Source organism: Heterodontus francisci, chromosome 10, assembly GCF_036365525.1.
Source record: "Heterodontus francisci isolate sHetFra1 chromosome 10, sHetFra1.hap1, whole genome shotgun sequence".
NCBI lineage: Eukaryota > Metazoa > Chordata > Chondrichthyes > Heterodontiformes > Heterodontidae > Heterodontus > Heterodontus francisci.
Window position 1 is genome coordinate 41617654 of NC_090380.1, and position 22980 is coordinate 41640633.

Here is a 22980-nt window from a genome sequence, read left to right on the forward strand (position 1 = left end):
CACCTTGTTACGAGTTTTCCATTTTTTGCTAAAACCTGAGAATCTATATTTTTAAAAATGGAAAAGGATTTCATGAACATCGAATCATCTGAAGATTGCTGAACTTTGTGGGGGTTTTCTTTTAAAGGAAGGTCAACAATAGGTTGACCAGTAAACAAGTTTTTACTGGAAGGCACATGATTTCAAGTAAATAAAGCAGGGGGTTTGACTTTCAGAGCCATTTTTGCTTATTGGCAAGCCAGGATTTATGGTTATCATAGGATTTTCCTGGAAAAAGTTGGTTTCATTTTGAACTATTAAAAGCCAGCTGTTTTTTGGACTAAAAGAGGCAGTTGTAATTTGCTTATTGACCCACTAGGGGATCAGAAGAAAATCTAGGCAACCTTTACCTCTCTCTGAAGAATCCCTACTCTTGACAAGCAAAAGCCTGTATGAGGTTGTAATGTTGCCTCCTGTATTTTGAAGAAGTCCTGATGTTTGCAGAAACATTGCATTTTTAAAAGAACGTTGCATCGAATGTGTGAGAACTGAAACCTTTGTTGATGCATATCTGATGGAAGACATATGCGAAGCCTTCTGTAGTTGAATTTCTTTGAAAGCTTACTCAAACAACCTGGAAAAATTCCTAGTGGCAGCCACACATTCAACTTTGGGACACCTTGCCAAAACAAAGGACTTCCATATCATCTATTCAGTATAAGTTTTTTTTTAATCCTTCTATTTCTTTGTAACAATGTAAGCAAAAGTCCTTGTTTTTTGTTCCTGGTTAACCGGTTGTGTATGTGAGTGTATGTGTGAGGGCTAGGATAAAAAATAAGGGGCTTTAATATTTCAGTTCACATATATGTTTACTTCATTATTGGTTAAGATTTGGTTTATAATAAATGGATAATTTTGTTGTTTATTAAAGAAATGTGGTTGATGTTCTTTATTCTGGGGACAAATAGAGTATCTAATTGACTGTTTTGGTAAGTGGGAAAATTTATTGTGACCCGTGGAGAAGTGGGACTGAATTAACAGTGCAATCCTCCTGCCTCAGTTGTAACAACCTGTAAAATACAGTTGACTAGTCATAATGAAGTCATTATTCAACTTTTATCACCAGCTTAATTTTATGGCTGCATGGAAACTCTATTATTAAATATCTCTTTTGCAATTTATATCCTATGTGCAATTTCTCTGGGGTTAGCCTTCCTGTGTTATTAGATTACCCAAGTAAATAATTTTGAAGCTGTTTGCTCTATTTGTGCTAACTTTATTTGTGATCACCATTAATTTTGACCTCTTTGCACTTATTTTTAATCTGACTTTTGAAATTTACCATTTTAAGTAACTGTTGTAATATTTTGTGTATCTGCAGTGAGAACCATAACATCATAATATCAGTATGCTATAGATTGATTATCAATTTTACAATGATTTTGAACTCAATTTCCATTGCTGATTACTGTTCTCAAATCCTCTCTCAGGAGGCAATCTACAAAATGCAATCTTTAATTTCCACTATCAATGTCAAATTAACAGACTATAATTTCCACTTTAATGCCCCATCGTTATAATAGAGGACTTTTATTGATGCAATGATTCCTGGGACCTGATTTATCAACTGCTGATGTAAATGGTCAAAAACCGTTGATAACCCTGCCAAATGATAAAGTGCTAACTGTACTCAAATTTCCTGGCAGAGTACATTTGCATAATTATTTACAGATTCAGGTGCAGTTTGGGCAGGTTTAGGCAGTGTACTAGTGATGGGAGCATAAATTTGTGCGTAAGATAAATTTAAAGGGATGGTGACAATTAAGCGGAATGTCACAATTGGTTGACAATCAATTCTAAAGACTTCAGAAAGGTTCAAAAGGCAGTTCAACCCATTAGCAGCCATTGTCAAGGATGAAGGAACAGGAATTTAAGAAGTGACAAGCAAATATGAAGGGAATGGAAGATCTATGTGTAAGTGATGGTCCAACCCAGACCAACTCCCCTGTTTGATGGCTGCTGATGTCGAGTAGTGCTCACATGAACTGGTGTTGTTTGCCACTTCATTGCAGCATCCCCATACATTGGCCTTCAACTGCCTACAGGAAGGTGGAAGAAGCTTGAGGCCACAGCTTGTTGATACTGTCATTTGCTGTGCTAGCCCGATGGTGCACAATAGTAATAGGATCCTTACAGTGGATGTTACAGCTCTGTATTTCTGCTGATCCAGATCTTTGAAGATCATTATCCATAGTCATTGCCAAGTAGTTGCAAAAATGTCCTAAAGGCCTGCTCGGATCTGCAATTGAAACCTGACCCGAGCCCGACAGAACCACATCTGACCCGAGCCCGACCCGGCCCGAATCCTTTGATTTTTTTTCCCGCGTCCGACCTGACCCGACTACCGGAATGGTTGATTATATCAAAGAGGTCGTGCTCTACCTTGGATGGAATCGCTGACTGCAGACTAGTGCGGAGCCCGGATGCACGTTTCCCGCCTTGAAGTGTTGGCTGTCACTGTGTCCGACCCGGCCCGACCCAACCTGAGCCCGAATGCCGGACCTGGAAGTGCGACACATGTCGTCGGGCCCGGTCGGGTTCGGGTCGGATAGCCATGCTCTACAATGTCCCTCAGTTTCCGACATTACAACAGTGAATACACTTCAAAAGTACTTCATTGTCTGCAAAGCACTTTGAGACATCCAGTGGTCATGAAAGGTGCTATATAAATGCACATCATTTTCTTTTTCAGTTTGCCACTCCTCACTTTGCAGTTTCTTTAGTTGGGTTTGAGAGACAATTCCAGTGGGGACCTGTGCCACTCAAAAAATCAGTGAGAAAATATTGAGTGCCCATGTTAAGCCTCAGTTAATAAAGAACGCAAAGAACAAATTCCACAATTTAATTACAAGCTCTTTTCAGATGAATTACCTGGGTCTGCATGGCACTCTCTGTAGTCATGGTAACACTGTTTTGTCTTGAGGTGATGCGTTTCCTTCTCTTTTTGAGCACAACATAAATACGTACATAAACCAACAGCGTAATAAAAAATGGCAAGTAGAAGGAAACGATGGACGAATACACAACAAAATCTGGATTGGATATAGAACATAACCTGGGGTCATCTGCAAAGTAATAATGGCAGAAAGTCAGAAGTTTCATTAATTCACTAAATGTCATTTTCTAATGTAGCCTGGACCAATCTGCTAAAGTTACTGAAATACAAGTCATGACAATAAAAAAGTTATTATCCCAAAACTAGATAGTTTTTGTATTATTTGGTATTCAAAGCTAGACAAACTATTCTTTGTGTTGCTGCTAATATTTTATGTGCTGCAGATATTTGCTAACTGAGCAAAGGACACAGCTACAATCTACTGCAACCGATGATCTCTATTGTTCTTTACTGGCACAGAATCAATCCATGCTATAACCACAGTAAGTGCTATTTTTTCAGCCAATCAAAACTCATGTGGAGCATAAAAACCGACATATACCTTTTGGGCCAAATGGCTTGTTTCTGTACTGTGAAATTCTATGTAATTCTATGCAGAGATTGATCTGACCACATAGACCAAGTGTCACAGCCAGACAGTACATGAATATACATGCATACATACGAATTAGGAGCAGGAGTAGGCCACTCGGCCCCTCAAGCCTGCTTCGCCATTCACTGAGATCATGGCCAATTTGATTGTAACCTCGAATCCACATTCCTGCCGACCCCTGATAACCTTTCAACCCCTTGCTTATCAAGAATCTATCTACCTCTGCCTTAAAAATATTTAAAGACTCTGCTTCCACCACCTTTTGAGGAAGTAAATTCCAAAGACTCACGACCCTCAGAGAACAAAATACTCCTGGTTTCTGTCTTAAATGGAATTCCCTTTATTTTCAAAAAGTGTTTGTTATTGCATGGTTTTAAGCAGCTTTTGCACAATAGAAATTTAGCAACCTAATTAAATATCGATAAATAGCAATACCTGTGTTCACTTACCATCTTATGTCAACATGTCTCAAGCCCTTTTGCTCCTGCCATGACTCAAAAATTGCCATGATATAAATAACCAATTAACATGTCCTTTAAGTGATATTGGTCAAGGGATAGAAATTGGCTCAAGCACCAGAGGGATTCCCTGCTTTTCAAACAGTGCACAGGAACTGTAGTGGCCAACTAAGAAACTGGAATAGGCAAATGAGACCTCAGTTTAACTTCACCATATCCCCCACAAAGTTGTTCAATAAAACATTTATTATTTATTTAATTTTTGATTGATAATTTTTCAAATTGATGAGTAGTCATAATCCACGTTAAATTTCTCATATTTCCCACTTTGAATATTTGTTTCAACCATATAACAATTGTATATTATTTAAAAATAACAGCAGTTTTCATTCTCTTAAAAGTACATTCTTCAATTACCTTTACAAGACCACCTACATTCTAGGTGGATATGTGCCTGGAGCAAGCATGAGGCAGTGGTGCTGATTTGGCTCATTGCTGCCAACGAAAATAACCTTGGTCTATCCAATCTTTCTTTGTAATGGACATTCTCCAGACTAGGAAACATGCTCGTAAATCTCCTCTACACCCGCTCTAGTACGATCACATTTTTCCTGTAGTGCGGTGATCCGAATTACATGCAGTACTCCAGCTATGGCCTAACTAGTGTTTTGAGTTCCAGCATAACCTCTCAGCTCTTGTATTCTATGCCTCGGCTAATAAAGGCAAGTATCCTGTATGCCTTGTTGACTACCTTATCTACTTGTCCAGCCACCTTCAGGGATCTGTGGACATGCACTCCAAGGTCCCTCTGCTCCTCTACATTTCTCAGTATCCTACCAGTTATTGTGTATTCCCTTGGTTTGTTAGCCTTCCCCAAATGCATTACCTCCCACTTCTCCAAATGGAACTCCATTTTCCACTGTTCCATCCACCTGACTAGTCCATTGATAGCTTCCTGCAGTCTACAGCTTTCCACTTCATCACCATCCACATGACCAATTCTTACATCCATCTACAAAAGGTTTGTATGTATTAAGCTGAAAGAAAGAAAACCCAAGAAATAACTGTTGCTGATGCTCCTATGAAATCCCTTTGTCTGTAATTATAATATAGGATTGAACATGCTTATTTAAAATCCCACTGAAAAAGCAGATAAAGAAATATGCATTAAGCATTCACTAGTTACCATCGATAACATTAATTTCCAGGCTTAGGTCTTCTCACTAATTAAATAAAGGGATATGAGATAGCCTTTCGCTTCATTGCTGGTATATGGACAATCTTGTGCCTAGTGTATACAATCTAATCACTCTCCCAGTGGACACTTCATTATTGTGATCTAGGCCTTGCGAAATATCATCTGGTGGCGGGGTTTATGTCTGAGTTATGTTCAGTATTAATCAAACTGGACCAGATATCTGAACTGAGATCCCTTTAATCATTATTAATGTTTTCTAAATGTGAAAAGATTATTTCATAAAAATCTTTTGTACCTGTTGTATTGAAACCAAACAGGAGAGGACAAGACACTGCAAATGATAATATCCACACAGAACTGATCATTAAAGTCACCCGTCTCCTGGAGCTGTAATTTGTGTTATATTGGATTGGCATCACTACAGCAGTGTACCTTAAACAAGAGAAAGGAGACAAGATTTTACTGCCAAATTACTAAAATGATTGCTATGCAGGCAAAGACAAACAAATCTTCAGTAACAGCACACAAAATGACCTCCTAATGTGGTATTCACCTCAGTTCTTAATACTATCAATATAATAATGATATAGTAATTATGTGGGGCAGTTTTGGGGCAGAAATGGAGGGGCAATAGTGTGGAGATGTTAGCCACAACCCCTTGACCCTATTTAATTTTGGCCTAGGAGGTATCTGGCAGGCTTTAAAGAGAACTGTTTTTTATTTTTGGGAGGAGAATGAATGTGCAGTTTTTTGATTTGAGGTTGTAGCCTTTCAGATGCATTTTAAGCTATTTACAGCAAAATAGCAGGCAAATCAAAAGAGTATCCAGGCCATGGAATCCTGCACTGCTGGGAGTAGGGTTCCCACCATATCTGTGAGGAACTGTGCTTTTATCTTCTGAAACTCCACTGACTCTCTTCCAATTACCTGACTTTACTCTTTCAACTCAGCAGAAAACTGTTTTACCCAGCCAGGGCTGATATCATTTAGCAAAAAAAAGCCTCAAAGTGCAGTAGTTTTGCAGTCCAGTGTAAAATTTAGGACTATTTGCCCAAGTATTACTGTAGATTGTTTAGTTGCTATCACTATGAATGAGATGTGAAAAGCTGTTTCACAATGACTAAAGCCTGCCAAACAGTTTTTTTAGATTATAACAATACATTCAGTTAAAGGGTGGAAATTTTAGAAAAACGAATCAATACACAGTGGGGAAGCCAGTAGTGGGTCGGGATCCCATTTGTTCTGTCAGTGCGTTTTGCTGTGGCTCTTTAACTCAGCCACAGCATTAGCATCCCGCTTCTGGGGTTCCCATCCAATCAGAGAGTGTGGGCAGGATGACGTGCCAAATCTGTTAAAGAAAGGATTTCTAGTTAAAGGGACACTGGCAGGGGTCAGAGTGGCTGAACTTTACATTGATTCCTGTGGCTGCAGCAACCACAGGAATGTAAATGAGACTGGGAACGTTGCCCCCAGAGTCTCAGACTTGTACCTGGAGGTCCTGCAATGGGATCTGAGGGACTGAAATGATGTGATGTTTGCCAAGAGGAAGAGGCCAGCCTCTCAAAACAAACTGGTGTGTATGGAAGAAGCCAAGGAAGTGAGCAGCAGGATGTGTGATCCCTCAAACTTGGAAACAGTGGCCCAAGAGGTGCAAGGACTCCTGGAGGGCAGGAGAGGTGAGTGGCATCACACTTTCAGGTGCCAATTCCCTCAATCTTCCCTAGCATTCTCCTGCACAACACTTCACAGACCAGCACATCTTGCAGCTCCACTCATTACTCTCTCTCCAGGCACCTCCTTACATCCCCATCTCAACAGCCAAAACTCACACTCACCCTCATCTTTGTGCCATCTTAGACCCATGCCTCACAGTCACCCTCCACAAATGTTGTCCTTCCTTCCTCTCCACACAATCCATTTCGCACACTTACAACTCCCTGCATTCTCTCCTTGCCACTTGTGTTGTGTTGTGTGGCACTACCACCGTGCTAAATGGGATAGATTAAAAACAGATCTACCAGCTCAAGACTGGGCATCTATGAGGCACTGTGGACCATCAGCATAGCAGAATTGTATTCAACCAAAATCTGTAACCTCATGGCCCAGCATATCCCCCACTCTACCAATACCATCAAGCCAGGGGATCAACCCTGGTTCAATAACAAGTGCAGGACAGCATGCCAGAGCAGCACCAGGCATACCTCAAAATGAGGTGCCAACCTGGTGAAGCTACAACACAGGACTACATCCATGCTAAACAGCAGAAGCAACTTGCGATATACAGAGCTAAGCAATCCAACAGCCAATGGGTCAAATCAAAACTCTGCAGTCCAGCTACATCCAGTCATGAATCGTGGTGGACAATTGAACAACTAACCGGAGGAGGAGGCTCCACAAATATCTTCATACTAAATGATGGGTGAGCATAGCACGTCAGTGCAAAGGACAAGGCTGAAGCATTGGCATCTATCTTCAGCCAGAAGTGCTGAGTGGATGATCCATCTTGGCCTCCTCCTGAGGTCTCCAGCATCACAGATGCTAGTCTTCAGCCAATTCAATTCACTCCATGTGATATCAAGAAACGGCTGAAGGCACTGGACACTGGCTATGGGCCCTGACAATATCTCAGCTGTAGTACTGAAGACTTGTGCTCCAGAACTAGCCGCGCCCCCTAGCCAAGCTGTTCCAATACAGCTACAACACTGGTATCTACCTGGCAATGTGGAAAATAGCCCAAGTATGTCCGATGCACAAAAAGCAAGACAAATCCAATCTGGCCAATTACCGTCCCAGCAGTCTACTCTCAATCATCAGCAAAGTTATGGAAGGTATCATTGACAGTACTGTCTAGTGGCACTTACTCAGCAATAACCTGCTCACCAATGCTCAGTTTGAGTTCCACCAGGGCCACTCGGCTCCAGATCTCATTACAGCCTTGGACCAAACATGGGCAAAAGAGCTGCATTCCAGAGTGAGTTGAGAGTAACAGCCCTTGACATCAAGTCAGCATTTGACTGAGTGTGTCATCAAGGAGCCCTAGCAAAACTGGAGTCAATGGGAATCACAGGGAAAACTCTCCACTGTTGGATCCACTAGTTGGAGTCATACCTAGTACAAAGGAAAATGGTTGTGGTTGTTGCAGGCCAATCATCTCAGCCCCAAGACATCAGTACAGGAGTTCCTCAGGGTAGTGTCCTAGGCCCAACCATCTTCAGCTGCTTCATCAATGACCTTCCCTCCATCATAAGGTCAGAAGTGGGGATGTTCACTGATGATTGCACTGTGTTCAGTTCCATTTGCAACTCCTCAGATAGTGAAGCAGTCTGTGCCCAAGTGCAGCAAGATTCGAACAACATTCAGGCTTGGGTTGATAAGTGGCAAGTTACATTGATGCCGCACAAGAGCCAGACAATGACCATCTCCAACAAAGAGAATTTTACTGCCTCTCCTTGACATTCAATGGCATTACCATCGCTGAACCCCCACCATCAACATCCTAAAGTTACCATTGACCAGAAACTTAATTGGGCCACCAGTATAAAAACTGTGGCTACAAAAGCAGGTCAGAGGCTGCGAATTATGTGGCGAGTAACTCAGCTTCTGACTCCCAAATGCCTGTTCACCATTTACAAGGCACAAGTCAGGAGTGTGATGGAATACTCTCCACTTGCCTGGATGGGTGCAGCTCCAACAACACTCAAGAAGCTTAACACCATCTAAGCCAATGCAACCCGCTTGATCAGTACCCCAACCACAACCTTAAACATTTACTCCCTCCACCACTGGCACACAGTGACAGCAGTGTGTACCATATACAAGACGCACTGCAGCAATTTTCCAAGCTTCCTTTGACAGCACCTTCCAAACCCGCAACCTCTACCACCTAGAAGGACAAGGGCAGCAGGTACATGGGAACACCACCACCTGCAAGATCCCCTCCAAGCCACACACCATCCTGACTTGGAAATAGATTACCGTTCCTTCATTGTCACTAGGTCAAAAACCTGGAACTCCATTCCACAGTGGGTGTACCTACACCAGATGGACAGCAACAGTTCAAGAAGGCGACTCACAACCACCTTCTCAAGAACAATTAGGGATGTGCAACAAATGCTGACTTGGCCAGCAATGCTCACATCAGATGAAAGAATTAAGAAAAATGAACTATGGGGAGAGGCAGAGAACCAGGGGTACGGGGTGGGATAGTCTCCAGTGATAACCACCTTGACAGCCACCATACATGCCCATCCGGTCCACTGGGAAGGAAATCTTGTTCCTGGATGCTGAAGATGTCAGCAATGACTTGCCATGAAAGCTTCAGCCTCCTGAGGCACTGGTGCTCATACATGCCAAGAGAGCTGATCTTCTGCCGGTAGACCCTATTTTGGGTGTCCCGCCTTCTTTGGCTGGATCTGTGCCCAACCTCTCTGGCCTGTGGAGCATCATACAGCTGCAGAGAAGGCAGCTGTTGGTGTTGCTCCAGCTGCTCCTGGTGCTGTTGGTGTTGTTGTTGCTGCTCCTTTTATTCCTCATCAGAGGTCCAAGGTAGAGCTGCACATGCTGTGCTCCCATGCTGCATGGAAGGCTGATAGCAGGGAAGTGCAGCTCAAAGTAAGTAAATTCCAAGGTAGGTGAAATAACTTCCAAAAAGTTAGAAGTCACCTGTAAAGCTGGGAAATAAGGCTCTCATATCAAGTGCTGTGTGCACCAGCCATACGCCTCTTCAATTATTGGCAATGATAATCTGAACCGTCGGGTCCAGGATCTCAAGATTAAGAACATAAGAAATAGGAGCAGGAGTAGACCATACGGTCCCTTGAGCCTGCCCCACCATTCATTAAGGTCATGGCTGATCTTCTGCCTCAGCTGCACTTTCCCACCCTCTCCCCATACCCCTTGAATCCCAGAGAGACCAAAATTCTGTCTATCCCAGCTTTGCATGTACTCAACAATGAAGCGTCCACAACCCTCTGGGGTAGACAATTTCCAAAGATTCACAACCATCTGAGTGAAGTAATTTCTCCTCATCTCAGACCTAAATGATCAACCTCTTATCCCAAAACGATGCCCCCGTGTTCTAGATTCCCCAACCAGGGGAAACAACCTGTCAGTGTCTACTCTGTCAAGCTCCTTCAGAATCTTGTATAAACTCCAGAGAGTATAGTAATAAAAACAAAATGCTGCAGATGCTGGAAATCTGAAATAAAACCAAAAAGTGCTGGAAATACTCAGCAGGTCTGGCAGCATCTGTGGAGAGAGAAGCAAAGTTAACATTTCAGGTCAGTGACCTTTCATCAGAACTAATTCTGATGAAAGGTCACTGACCTGAAAGGTCACTGACCTGAAATGATAACTTTGCTTCTCTCTCCAGAGAGTATAGGCCCAATTTACTCAGCCTCTCATCCGAGGAACCAATCTAGTTAACCTTTGCTGTATCGCCTCCAATGCAAGTATATCCTTCCTTACATATGGAGATCAAAACAGCATACAGTACTCCAGGTTTGGTCTCACCAAAGCCCTATTCAATTGTAGCAAGACTTCCTTTTTCTTCTACTCCAATTCCTTTGCAATAAAGGCCAACATGCCATTTACCTTCCGAATTGTTTGCTGTACCTGCATGCTAACTTTCTGTAATCCTTGTACAGGTACACCCAAGTCTATCTGCCACGTGCTAGTGAGTTTAGAAATAGGAGGATAGAGCAGATGAATGCGTGGCTGAGGAGATTCTGCAGGAGGGAGGGCTTTAGTTTCCTGGATCACTGGGTCTGTTTCTGGCAAAGGTGGGACCTGTGCAAGTTGGACACGTTGCACCTGAACCGGAATGGGACAAGCATCCTTGCTGGGAGATTTTCTAGTTCTGTTGGGGGGGGTGGGGGGTTTAAACTAATTTGGCAGAGGGATGGGATACAGAGTGGAGGTACAGTAGGAGGTGATATAGAACAGAAAGTGAGTCTGCCTGGAAGGCAGAGCAAATATGGACCTGGTAAGGCACAAGGGAAAAATGCAAGGTAGGATTGCATCTATTTCAATGTGAGGAGTCTAACTAGTAAGCAGATGAATTGAGGGCATTGCTTAGCACATGGGATTATGATATTATTGCTATCACAGAGACATGGTTGAGGGAGGGACAGGACTGGCAGCTCAATATTCCAGGGTATAGAATCTTCAGGCGTGACAGGGAAGGGGATAAAAGAAGAGGTGGCATTGTACTGTTGATCAAGGAGTCAATTACTGCAGTAAGGAGGGATGAAATCTTAGAAGGTTCCTCAAATGAGGCCATTTGGGTAGAACTTAAAAACAAAAGGGGGGCAATCACTTGGCTGGGGGTGTACTACAGGCCTCCAAACAGTCAGGAAGAGATAGAGGAACAGATATGTAGGCAAATCTCTGAGAGGTGTAAAAATAATAGGGTAATAATAGTGACAATATTCCATGACAATATGAAAGGCACAATTCAACATGGTGGCTCCTCATCAGAGCCCTTTCCTATCCTGAGTGGTGTGAAACAGGGCTGTGTTCTCGCACCCACACTTTTTGGGATTTTCTTCTCCCTGCTGCTTTCACATGCGTTCAAATCCTCTGAAGAAGGAATTTTCCTCCACACAAGATCAGGGGGCAGGTTGTTCAACCTTGCCCGTCTAAGAGCGAAGTCCAAAGTACGGAAAGTCCTCATCAGAGAACTCCTCTTTGCTGACGATGCTGCTTTAACATCTCACACTGAAGAATGCCTGCAGAGTCTCATCGACAGGTTTGCGTCTGCCTGCAATGAATTTGGCCTAACCATCAGCCTCAAGAAAACGAACATCATGGGGCAGGATGTCAGAAATGCTCCATCCATCAATATTGGCGACCACGCTCTGGAAGTGGTTCAAGAGTTCACCTACCTAGGCTCAACTATCACCAGTAACCTGTCTCTAGATGCAGAAATCAACAAGCGCATGGGTAAGGCTTCCACTGCTATGTTCAGACTGGCCAAGAGAGTGTGGGAAAATGGCGCACTGACACGGAACACAAAAGTCCGAGTGTATCAGGCCTGTGTCCTCAGTACCTTGCTCTACGGCAGCGAGGCCTGGACAACGTATGCCAGCCAAGAGCGACGTCTCAATTCATTCCATCTTCGCTGCCTTCGGAGAATACTTGGCATCAGGTGGCAGGACTATATCTCCAACACAGAAGTCCTTGAAGCGGCCAACATCCCCAGCTTATACACACTACTGAGTCAGCGGCGCTTGAGATGGCTTGGCCATGTGAGCCGCATGGAAGATGGCAGGATCCCCAAAGACACATTGTACAGCGAGCTCGCCACTGGTATCAGACCCATCGGCCGTCCATGTCTCCGTTATAAAGACGTCTGCAAACGCGACATGAAATCGTGTGACATTGATCACAAGTCGTGGGAGTCAGTTGCCAGCATTCGCCAGAGCTGGCGGGCAGCCATAAAGACAGGGCTAAATTGTGGCGAGTCGAAGAGACTTAGTAGTTGGCAGGAAAAAAGACAGAGGCGCAAGGGGAGAGCCAACTGTGCAACAGCCCCAACAAACAAATTTCTCTGCAGCACCTGTGGAAGAGCCTGTCACTCCAGAATTGGCCTTTATAGCCACTCCAGGCGCTGCTTCACAAACCACTGACCACCTCCAGGCGCGTATCCATTGTCTCTCGAGATAAGGAGGCCCAAAAAGAAAAAAAAAAGAAAAAGAAAAGAATAATAGTAGGGGATTTCAACTTCCCCAATATCAACTGGGATAGTCTTAGTGCAAAAGGCTTAAAAGGGGCAGAATTCTTAAAATGCATAGAGGAGAGCTTTTTGAGCCAGTATGTAGAAAGTCCTACAAGAGAAGGCGCAGTACTGGACCTAATCCTAGGGAATGAAGCCGGTCAAGTGGTAGAAGTGTCAGTGGGGGAGCATTTCGGGGATAGTGACCATAACTCTGTAGGATTTAAGGTAGTTATGGAAAAGGACAAAGATGGACCAGAAATAAAGGTACTGAATTGGGGGAAGGCCGATTTCAATATGATGAAACAGAATCTGGCCAAAGTGGACTGGGAGTAGCTACTTGTAGGAAAGTCTACAAGACATCAGTTGGAGTCATTCAAAGAGGAAATTGTGAGAGTTCAGAGCCAACATGTACCCGTTAAGGTGAAGGGTAGGACCAACAAGTCCAGGGAACCCTGGATGTCAAGGGATATAGAGGATTGGATCAGGAAAAAAAAGAAGGCTTGCGGCAGATTCCAAGCGCTGAAAACAGCGGAGGCACTAGAGGAGTATAGAAAGTGTAGGATGGCACTTAAGAAAGTAATTAGGAGAACGAAGAGGGGACATGAAAAAACACTGGCAGGCAAGATAAAGGAAAATCCCAAGGCTTTTATAAGTATATTAAGGGTAAGAGGATAACCAGGGAAAGAGTAGGGACCAACATGGCAATCTGTGTGTGGAGCCGGAGGACATAGGTGAGGTTTTAAATGATTACTTTTCATCTGTGTTCACTATGGAGAAGGACGATGTAGGTGTAGAGATCAGAGAGGGGGATTGTGATATACTTGAACAAATTAGCATTGAAAGGGACGAAGTATTAGCTGTTTTAGTGGGCTTAAAAGTGGATAAATCCCCAGGCCCAGATGAGATGTATCCCAGGCTGTTAAGTGAGGCAAGGGAGGAGATAGCAGGGGCTTTGAGACAAATTTTCAAATCCTCTCTGGCCACAGGAGAGGTACCAGAGGGCTGGAAGACAGCGAATGTGGTACCATTATTCAAGAAGGGTAGTAGGGATAAACCAGGTAATTACAGGCCGGTGAGTCTAACATCAGTGGTTGGGAAAATATTGGAAAAAACTCTGAGGGACAGGATTAATCTCCACTTGGAGAGGCAGTGATTGATCAGGAATAGTCAACATGGCTTTGTCAAGGGGAGATCATGTCTAACTAACTTGATTGAATTTTTCGAGGAGGTAACTAGATGTGTCAATGAGGGTAAAGCAGTAGAAAGGCTTTTGATAAGGTCCTGCATGGGAGATTGGTTAAGAAGGTAAGAGCCCATGGGATCCAGGGCAATTTGGCAAATTGGATCCAAAATTGACTTAGTGGCAGGAGGCAGAGGGTGATGGTCGAGGGCTGTTTTTGCGATTGGAAGCATGTGACCAGTGGTGTACCACTGTGTGCCACTGTGTGCTGGGAGGCTTGCTGTTTTTAGTATACATTAATGATTTAGATGTAAATATAGGAGGTATGATCAGTAAGTTGGCAGATGACACAAAAATTTGTGGTGTTGTAAATAGTGAGGAGGAAATCCTTAGATTACAGGGAGATATAGATGAGCTGGTAAGATGGGCGGAGCAGTGGCAAATGGAATTTAATCCTGAAAAGTGTGAGGTAATGCATTTTGAGAGGACTAACAAGGCAAGGGGATATATAATGGATGGTAGGGCCCTAGGAAGTACAGAAAGTCAGAAGGACCTTGGTGTACTTGTCCATAGATCACTGAAGGCAGCAGCACAGGCAGATAAAGTGGTTAGGAAGGCATATGGGATACTTGCCTTTATTAGCCGAGGCATAGAATATAAGAGCAGTTGGTTATGATGGAGCTGTGTAAAACGCTAGTTAGGCCACAGCTGGAGTACTGTGTATAGTTCTGGTCACCACACTATAGGAAAGATATGATTGCACTGGAGAGGATGCAGAAGAGATTCACCAGGATGTTGCCTGGGCTGGAGCATTTCAGTTATGAAGAGAGACTGAAAAGGCTATGGTTGTTTTCCTTGGAGCAGAGAAGGCTGAGGGGGGACATGATTGAGGTGTACAAGATTATGAGGGGCATTGATAGGTTAGATAGGAAGAAACTTTTTCCCTTAGCGGAGCGGTCAAGAACCAGGGGGCATAGATTTAAGGTGAGGGGCAGGAAGTTTAGAAGGGACTTCAGGAAGCATTTTATCACCCAGAGGGTGGTTGGAATCTGGAACGCACTGCCTGAAGAGGTGGTGGAGGCAGGAACCCTCACAACATTTAAGAAGTATTTAGATGAGCACTTGAAACACCATAGCATACAAGGCTACGGGCCAAGTGCAGGAATATGGGATTAGAATAGTTGGGTGCTGTATGGCCGGCACAGACATGATGGGCCGAATGGCCTGTTTCTGTGGTGTATAACTCTATGACTCGATGACTAAAATCTTTGCAAAAATATTCTGTTTTGCTTTTGTAATCTTACTACCCAAGTGATTTTTTTTATTCGTTCATGGAATGTGGGCATTGCTGGCTAGGCCAGCATTTATTGCCCATCCCTAATTGCCCTTGAACTGAGTGGCTTGCTAAGCCATTTAAGAGTCAACCACTTTGCTCTGGTTCTGGAGTCACATGTAGTCCAGACAAGGTAAGGATGGCAGATTTCCATCCCTAAAGGACATCAGTGAAGCAGATGGGTTTTTACAACAGTGTTCCGAAGAAGGGTCACTGACCCGAAACGTTAACTCTGCTTCTCTCTCCACAGATACTGCCAGACCTGCTGAGTATTTCCAGCATTTCTTGTTTTTATTTCAGATTTCCAGCATCCACAGTATTTTGCTTTTATTTTGGGTTTTTACAACAATTGACAATGGTTTCATGGTCACCGGTAGACTAGATTTTAATTCCAGACTTATTAATTGAATTCAAATTTCACCATCTGCTGTGGTAGGATTCAAACCCATGTCCCCAGAGCATTAGCCTGGGGCTCTAGGCTACTAGTCTAGTGACATTACCACTACACCATCGCCTCCCCACTTCCTCACACTTCCCCATATTATACTCCATCTACCACCTTGTTGCTGCTCACTTACCTGTCTATATCTCTTTGCAACCTCTTTGTGTCCTTACCACAGATTACATTCCTACCTACCTTTGTATCGTCAGCAAACTTAGATACAACACTCTTGGTCTCTTTGTCTAAAACATTAATATAGATTGTAAATAGCTGAGGCCCTAGCACGGATCCTTGTGTCATTCCACTAGTTACAGCCTGCCAACTTGAAAATGCCCTGTTTATCCCTACTGTCTGCTTCCTGTTGGTTAACCAATTCTCCATCCATGCAAATATATTACCTCCAACATTTTTGAGCCTTTATCTTGTGTATTATGCTTTTATGTGGCAACATTTTAAGTGCCTTTTGGAAATCCAAGTATACTACATCTACTGGCTCCCCTTTATTTACCCTATTAGTTACATACTCAAAAAAACTCAAATAAATTTGTCAAACATGACTTCTATTTCATAAAACCATGTTGACTCTGTCTGATCATACTATGACTTTCTAAGTACATTAAGACATTCCCAATAATAGATTTTAGCATTTTCCCGATGACTGATGTCAGACTAACTGGCCTGCAGTTCCCTGTTTTCTCTCTCCCTCCTTTCTTGAATAGTGGTGTTATATTTGCTAACTTCCAATCCACTGGGATGGTTCTAGAATCTAGGGAATTTTGAAAAATCATAACCAGTGCATCCACTATCTCTGCAGCTACCTCTTTTAGAACCCTAGGATGTAGGCCATCAGGTCCTGTGGATTTTTTGGCTTTTATTCTCTTAATTTTCTCCAACACTTTTCTCTGCTGACATTAATTACCTTGAATTCCTCACTCTTATTAGCTCCTTGGCTACCCTCTATTCCTGGCATATAATTTCTGTCTTCTCCTGTGAAAATTTGCATTTTATATCAGGACTGAGAAAAAAGTTAAAGTTGAAGGTATTCCATAAATCAATCAATGGAACACAAAAGTGTCATTACATGGATTATTATTATTAATATTGAAAAACGTCCTTTGTACTGTTCCTGACCTCTTAAATGCATAAAAATATATTAGGGACAGACTTACCTATCGATACTGATTGCACAAAGGTTTAAAATACTTGCTGTGCACATCATGACATCTAGTGTCACAAAAATGTTGCAGGTTGTTCGACTGAACCTCCAATCCCCAACCACCTGTGGGAGACAATGTTCATTTTGTAATTTCTATACATAAGTTTTAGTAAGATAACAAATTTTGGAAAGAAGCATCTAAAGAGAAATGGAAGGATACCAAAGTGAATAAAATGGTACAAGCACACAGCATACTTATATTTGCACACATTGCTGTGTTAGGCATTTCTGGTACTGAGTTTCTTGGATGTAGTTGGTAATAAATGAATGATATGTAAAAGCAGTCTTCAAAAGACTGGGCTGTACAATTGAAAAAACATCGACATAGCTGCTTCTTCTCTTCTATACATGAGGTAACCCTTTTCTCCCATTGCTTTTACATCCAGCAGATTGTGATCTGGGTTACTTCTGTAACAAAGTCTCTTTTTATGTGGATTACTCCTTTGCCTGACTCACAATTCCCTACCAGCAAAACTGGCTAGCTATGAAGTGGGGGAGGAGGGGGGGCGGAGAGGCGGTGTTGGGGGGTGAGGGGGTTGCCACTCTACTCCCATCAGATGCAAGTATCTATTTGGATGTCAAACCAGTATTCAGCGGCCAGAAATCTCTTTTCCACTGAAGTGGCACTTGACCCCTAACCTGCTGACTCAGAGGCAGAAATGCTACTACAGAGCCAAGGCTCACTGCATTGACATTGTTGTAATGTGAAAGAAATGGGTTCAAGTTGGTTCATGGCCCGTTCGAGGACTTGAAGCCTCGATTCTAAGTTAACATTTCAGTATAGGTCTGAGGGAGTGCTGCACTGTCAGACCTGCTGCCTTTTGGATGATGTAGTGTTTTGAAATTGCAATTCAATTGTGCGTTGTGTACACCTGGTGCTGCTATAGAACACACATGCTAGCAAAAGGAAAGTGAAAATAAAATAGAATAAAGAAGACTCCATTATGTTCAACAGCCTGCTGTCTGTGTCTCACATATCTTATACCAAACCCCACTAAATCCCACTCCGGTCCCGAGAAGAGCACAATGGCAATGAGGTGAAAAGAAAAAGGATGGTGAAATAGCGCAAACATTGCCTTCAGATATGAAAATTTTGGGAGCTTTTGTCTACTTCTACAGACAGCATTTTAAGTTGGAGACTGTGTTGGGCACACACAGGAAGCTTGTACAATGTTTACTCACACACTGATCTCTCCAAAATAACTATCCAATCAAAAAAAACCTTTTCAATCTCGGATCATTGCAGAGAAGTTTCCCCTAAAAAGGAATGCGATCCCAGATCCTTGATCACACATTATCACTGCTTGCTGATCAGTACGGCATTGTCTATGCTCAACCTAGCACCTTTTGATGTGTATTCAGAGCCATCATCTGTATCCCCACATTAGCAAAAGTGACTGTGACATTTCAAAGGCACAGTGGCAGGTTTTGCAATCACAGATGACGCAAGGAAAAAGGTCTTGCTTCTACACTATGGAGATGAAGGATTAGAAGGTATCTTTGAGATACTTACGCCTGAGCAACATGACTATGACTCAGCAAAAAATGCACTGACAACATACTTTGCTTCCAAGAAAAACATCATATACAAAACCATTGTCTTCCAATGTACTAAGCAAGAAGCAAAGGAGACAATTGACCAATATTGCACGTGATTGAGGCAACTAGCAACCAAATGTGACTTCGGTGATGTTGAGCATGTCGAACGGGAAACTAAAACACAAATAATGGAAGGCTATCTCTCTAGTCAACTATGCCAAAAAGCACTCAAAAAAGACAGAAAGCAGTCAGAGATGTTTGAGTTAGCAAGATCACTATCGGTCTCAGAGTCCAGAGCTACTGAAGTTGAGGCTGCTAACAGTAACTACCACACACAAAGTTCAACTCCTGTAAACACTATTCATCCACTCACGTGCCAGGGAACCACTGCAAAGCAACAACTGACATCTCACAAACAGAATTGCAACCTATCCAAAGAATGCTTCCATTGTGGTGGTACTTACCCACACCGGACAGAGTGTCTTGCTACTGGTAAACAGTGTAAAGCCTGTGTAAAACCCAACCACTTTGCTGATGTTTGTCACTCAACAGTACAATCAACTACTAAGACCAAAACCAACAAAAGGGTGCCATGTATGCGTACCACGGAAAAAAAGCGAGAGAATGCATCTAATTTAGAGGCAGATGACTCTGAACATACTTTTGAACTTTCTCTCAGACACAGCAAACAGCTACGTGTGATAATGACCATTGGCTGCTCGGATGTAGATGTTCTCATAGGCACAGGAGTGTCTGTCAATGTCAGGGAAGACAAAGCATTCAAGCAACTTCAAGAATGTCCCATTCTCTGCAAATCAGGGAATATAAAAAACACTGAAAATCCTCAGATCTGTTGAAATGCCAGTCTCATTTAAAAACACTAGAACGAAAGCAATGTCATATCTGGAGAACGTGACAGGCTTATCAGTTTCCACACAACGGATCTGCACATGATTGCAGTCACATACGCGATTCTTACACATAACAATAACATTCTCCAACTGTATGCTGATTGCTTTATTGGTATTGGCAAGCAGAAAGGTGTTACATGCAAGCTGCATGTAGACTCTAATGTGCCCCCCGTTGTGCATCAATGGTGATGAATAACATTTCATGTCAGGAAACAGACAAAGAAGGAACTTCAACATCTACTCAACCTTGACATTATTGAGCAAGTTGGGGATGAGCCTACCCCTCATACAAGACGTCAAGGAACCCAAGGGTGAGAACCAGATTAGCTTCTACGTTAATATGCGATGAACAAACCAATTCATACAACAAGAAAGACCCCGACAATGGAAGACATCATAGAGAAAGTGAATGGTGCTAAACACTTTGCTAAAGTTGACTTCAATGCAGGCTACCATCAAATCGAGCTTGCAGAAGAATTGAGACATCTTACTATATTCTCCACTCACATTGGATTTTTTCCATACAAGAGACTCAACTTTGGAGTCAATTCAGTAGCTGAGGTATTTCAGCATTTGATTCAGTCACAGAGTCATAGTCATTTATGACATAGAAGGAGGCCGTTTGGCTCATCGAGTCCGTGCTGGCTCTCCACGGAGCTATTCAGTCAGTCCCACTCACCCACTTGATCCTCATAGCACTGCAAATCTATTTCCTACAAGTGGCCATCCAATTTTCTTTTGATGTCATTGATTATCTTCACTTCTACCACCTTTGTAGGCAGCAAGTTCCAGGTCATGAGCATTCTCTGTGTAAAAAAGGACTTGAAGGCATGCTGAACATCAGAGATGACATTCTCATCTATGGCCGCACCGAAAGGGAACTCGAGACATGCCTACATGCATGCCTACAACAACTCAGGGAATGTAACCTCACCTTGAACAAAGACAAGTGCTTGTTTAATGAAAGCAAAATTGAATTCTTCAGTCTGTGTTCCGTGGTGAAGGAGTATCACCAGATCCACGAAAAGTTGAAGCCATTGCAAGTGCTGTGGATCCTACAAACATGCAAGATGTCCGGAGTCTGCTGGGACTTGTCACATACTGCAGTTGTTTCATTCCTGACCTCGCTACACTATCTGCCCCCTATGCGATCTGACAAAGGAGACCACCAAGTGGGAATAGACTAACTCACACAAACAGGCGGTCCAACAGATCAAAAAACGTTTGTCAGCAAGTTGCACAAACGCCTATTTTGACTCCGAGAAAACCACCCAGCTAGTTGTGGATGCAAGCCTGGTTGGCTTAGGTACAGTTCTCGTACACAAAGACAAGACAGGAAACACATCAATTGTTGCAATGACAAGCAAATCATTAATGCCCATAGAGCAACGTTATTCACAAACAGAGAGAGAAGCACTCTCAATCACATGGGGTATCTTATACTTTAATTTCTACCTATATGGAAGAGAGTTTAAAGTAATAACTATCATAGACCACAAGTGAGCTTGTTCAACAATCCACATCACAAGGAACCCACTCAAATAGAATATTGGATACTCAAACTACAAGAGTACAATTTCCATGTTGAGTACCAGCCAGGCAAGCTCAACCCAGTGGACTACCATTCATGACATCTGTTGCCGACAGTCAGTCCTGAAGAAAATCTTAACTATGTAAGTATAAATTTGGTGCCAAAGTCGCTAACATTAAAGCCGCAACAAAACAAGATGAGGCTTTGCAATTATGTATGAAGGCTATAGAATCACGAAACTGATCGAGAAAGCGTCTACAAGTGAAATTTCTCAGACATTACAAGGTCTTCACAATGTTCGAAATGAGCTCACTGCTACAAACACGTCTTACCTCATATTACGCAACAATTGTATCATCATTCCACACTCATTGAGAGAATGTGTTGCCGATATAGCACATGAAGGACACCAAGGAACTATCAAAACCAGAGAACTCCTTAAGGAAAAGGCATGGTTCCCAGGAATTGAACTCATGGTAGAGCATAAAATCAATCAGTGTATGCCATGTCAAGCAATCACAATGTCAAATCTTCATGACCCTCTCAAGATGTCTGAACCACCTCCAGGACCATGGATTGGTATCAGCGTTGACTTCACAGATTTGCCAACAGATGAACACCTGCTTGTTGTCACTGACGACTACAGCAGATTCACAATTGTGGAATTAGTTTTGTCAACTTCAATGCAAGCAGTCATCCCAAAGCTTGACCAGATCTTTTCTTTGTTTGGAATCCTTCAAATGGTAAGAAGTGACAATAAACCCCCATTCAACAGCGATGAGTTCAGTAAATTCGCAAACTACCTAGGGTTCATGCAACAGAAAATCACACCCCATTGGCCAAGAGCTAATGGAGAAGTTGAGAGATTTATGCGAACCTTGAAAAAAGTGATACATACAGATACAGCTGAGAACAAGTCATGGAAGCAAGAGCTATATCACTTTCTTCATAATTACAGAGTGACTCCTTACTTGACTACTAGAAATTGCAGCTGCACTCATCTTTGCACATCCTATGCGCACACATCTACCTGAGCTACTCTGCGGAGCTAATATTAACCTGTACGTGAACGCAATTGAGATCAGAGGATCAAATGAAGGTAAACCATTGAAACATGCTGGGCTGGATTTTAAAGCTCCTCCACTGTCAGGAACGTTGGAGGGGGGTAATGAAGATCAGTGTGGCAGAGGCCCACCACCAACCCCGATGGCGGCAGGCCCTGTGCCGATTTTGGCGGCAGCGAGACTTGTGGTGGCCGCCCCTCCACTCGGCGATGGGACCCCCATTTCAATATGCAATCTAATTTACATACCTCAATTAATGAGGGTCCCGTCACCTCCTTAATCGCTGCAACGATCTTCATTCGGGGGGCTGACAATGCCGTGCCTTTGAATCCCCGTTCGGGGAAACGTAGCACGACACCTGTGGGGACGGGGGAGGAGGATTTTTTCTCTGTGCGGGAGGAGGGGAAACAGGGTTAAAACTCTGCGGATTGGTTGTGGGATATGATGAGAAGGGGTGAAGGGCAAAGGTGCCGAATTTTGGGGGTGGGATGGTTAAATTCTTAATACATGAATTCCGGGGGGGACAAGGGCAGGAATACCATGAGATACCATGGCGGGGGGTGGGGGGGGTGGCGGGATGAATTTAAAGGTAATTTATTTATAGTGTTTTGAAACTGCAATTACATTGTGCATTGCGTACACTTGGGGCTGCTGTAGAACACACATGATAGCAAAGGGAAAGTGAAAGTAAAGCAGATTAAAGAAAACTGCATTGTATTCAACAGCCTAGTCTCCGTCTCACATACCTTATACCAAACCCAACAAAACCTCACTCCAGTCCTGAAAGACATCACAGACGAAAGGCTAAACTCACAACCCTCTGCTTGTTCATTCCCTTCCTAAACCTCTCTGCCTCTCTATTTC

The 22980-nt window shown here is 43.0% G+C and overlaps 1 protein-coding gene across 1 annotated transcript in view; it reads right to left on the minus strand.

Annotated features, from left to right (window-relative positions):
- The window catches only part of drd3 (dopamine receptor D3), a 62075-nt gene that overhangs the window by 9379 nt on the left and 29716 nt on the right, over positions 1-22980 (minus strand). Inside the window, exons 2-4 of the mRNA XM_068039879.1 lie at positions 17025-17134; positions 5479-5615; positions 2911-3104 (exon numbers count right to left, since the gene is read on the minus strand). Coding sequence (XP_067895980.1) covers positions 2911-3104; positions 5479-5615; positions 17025-17134 — 441 coding nt within the window. The remainder of the gene's footprint in view (positions 1-2910; positions 3105-5478; positions 5616-17024; positions 17135-22980) is intronic.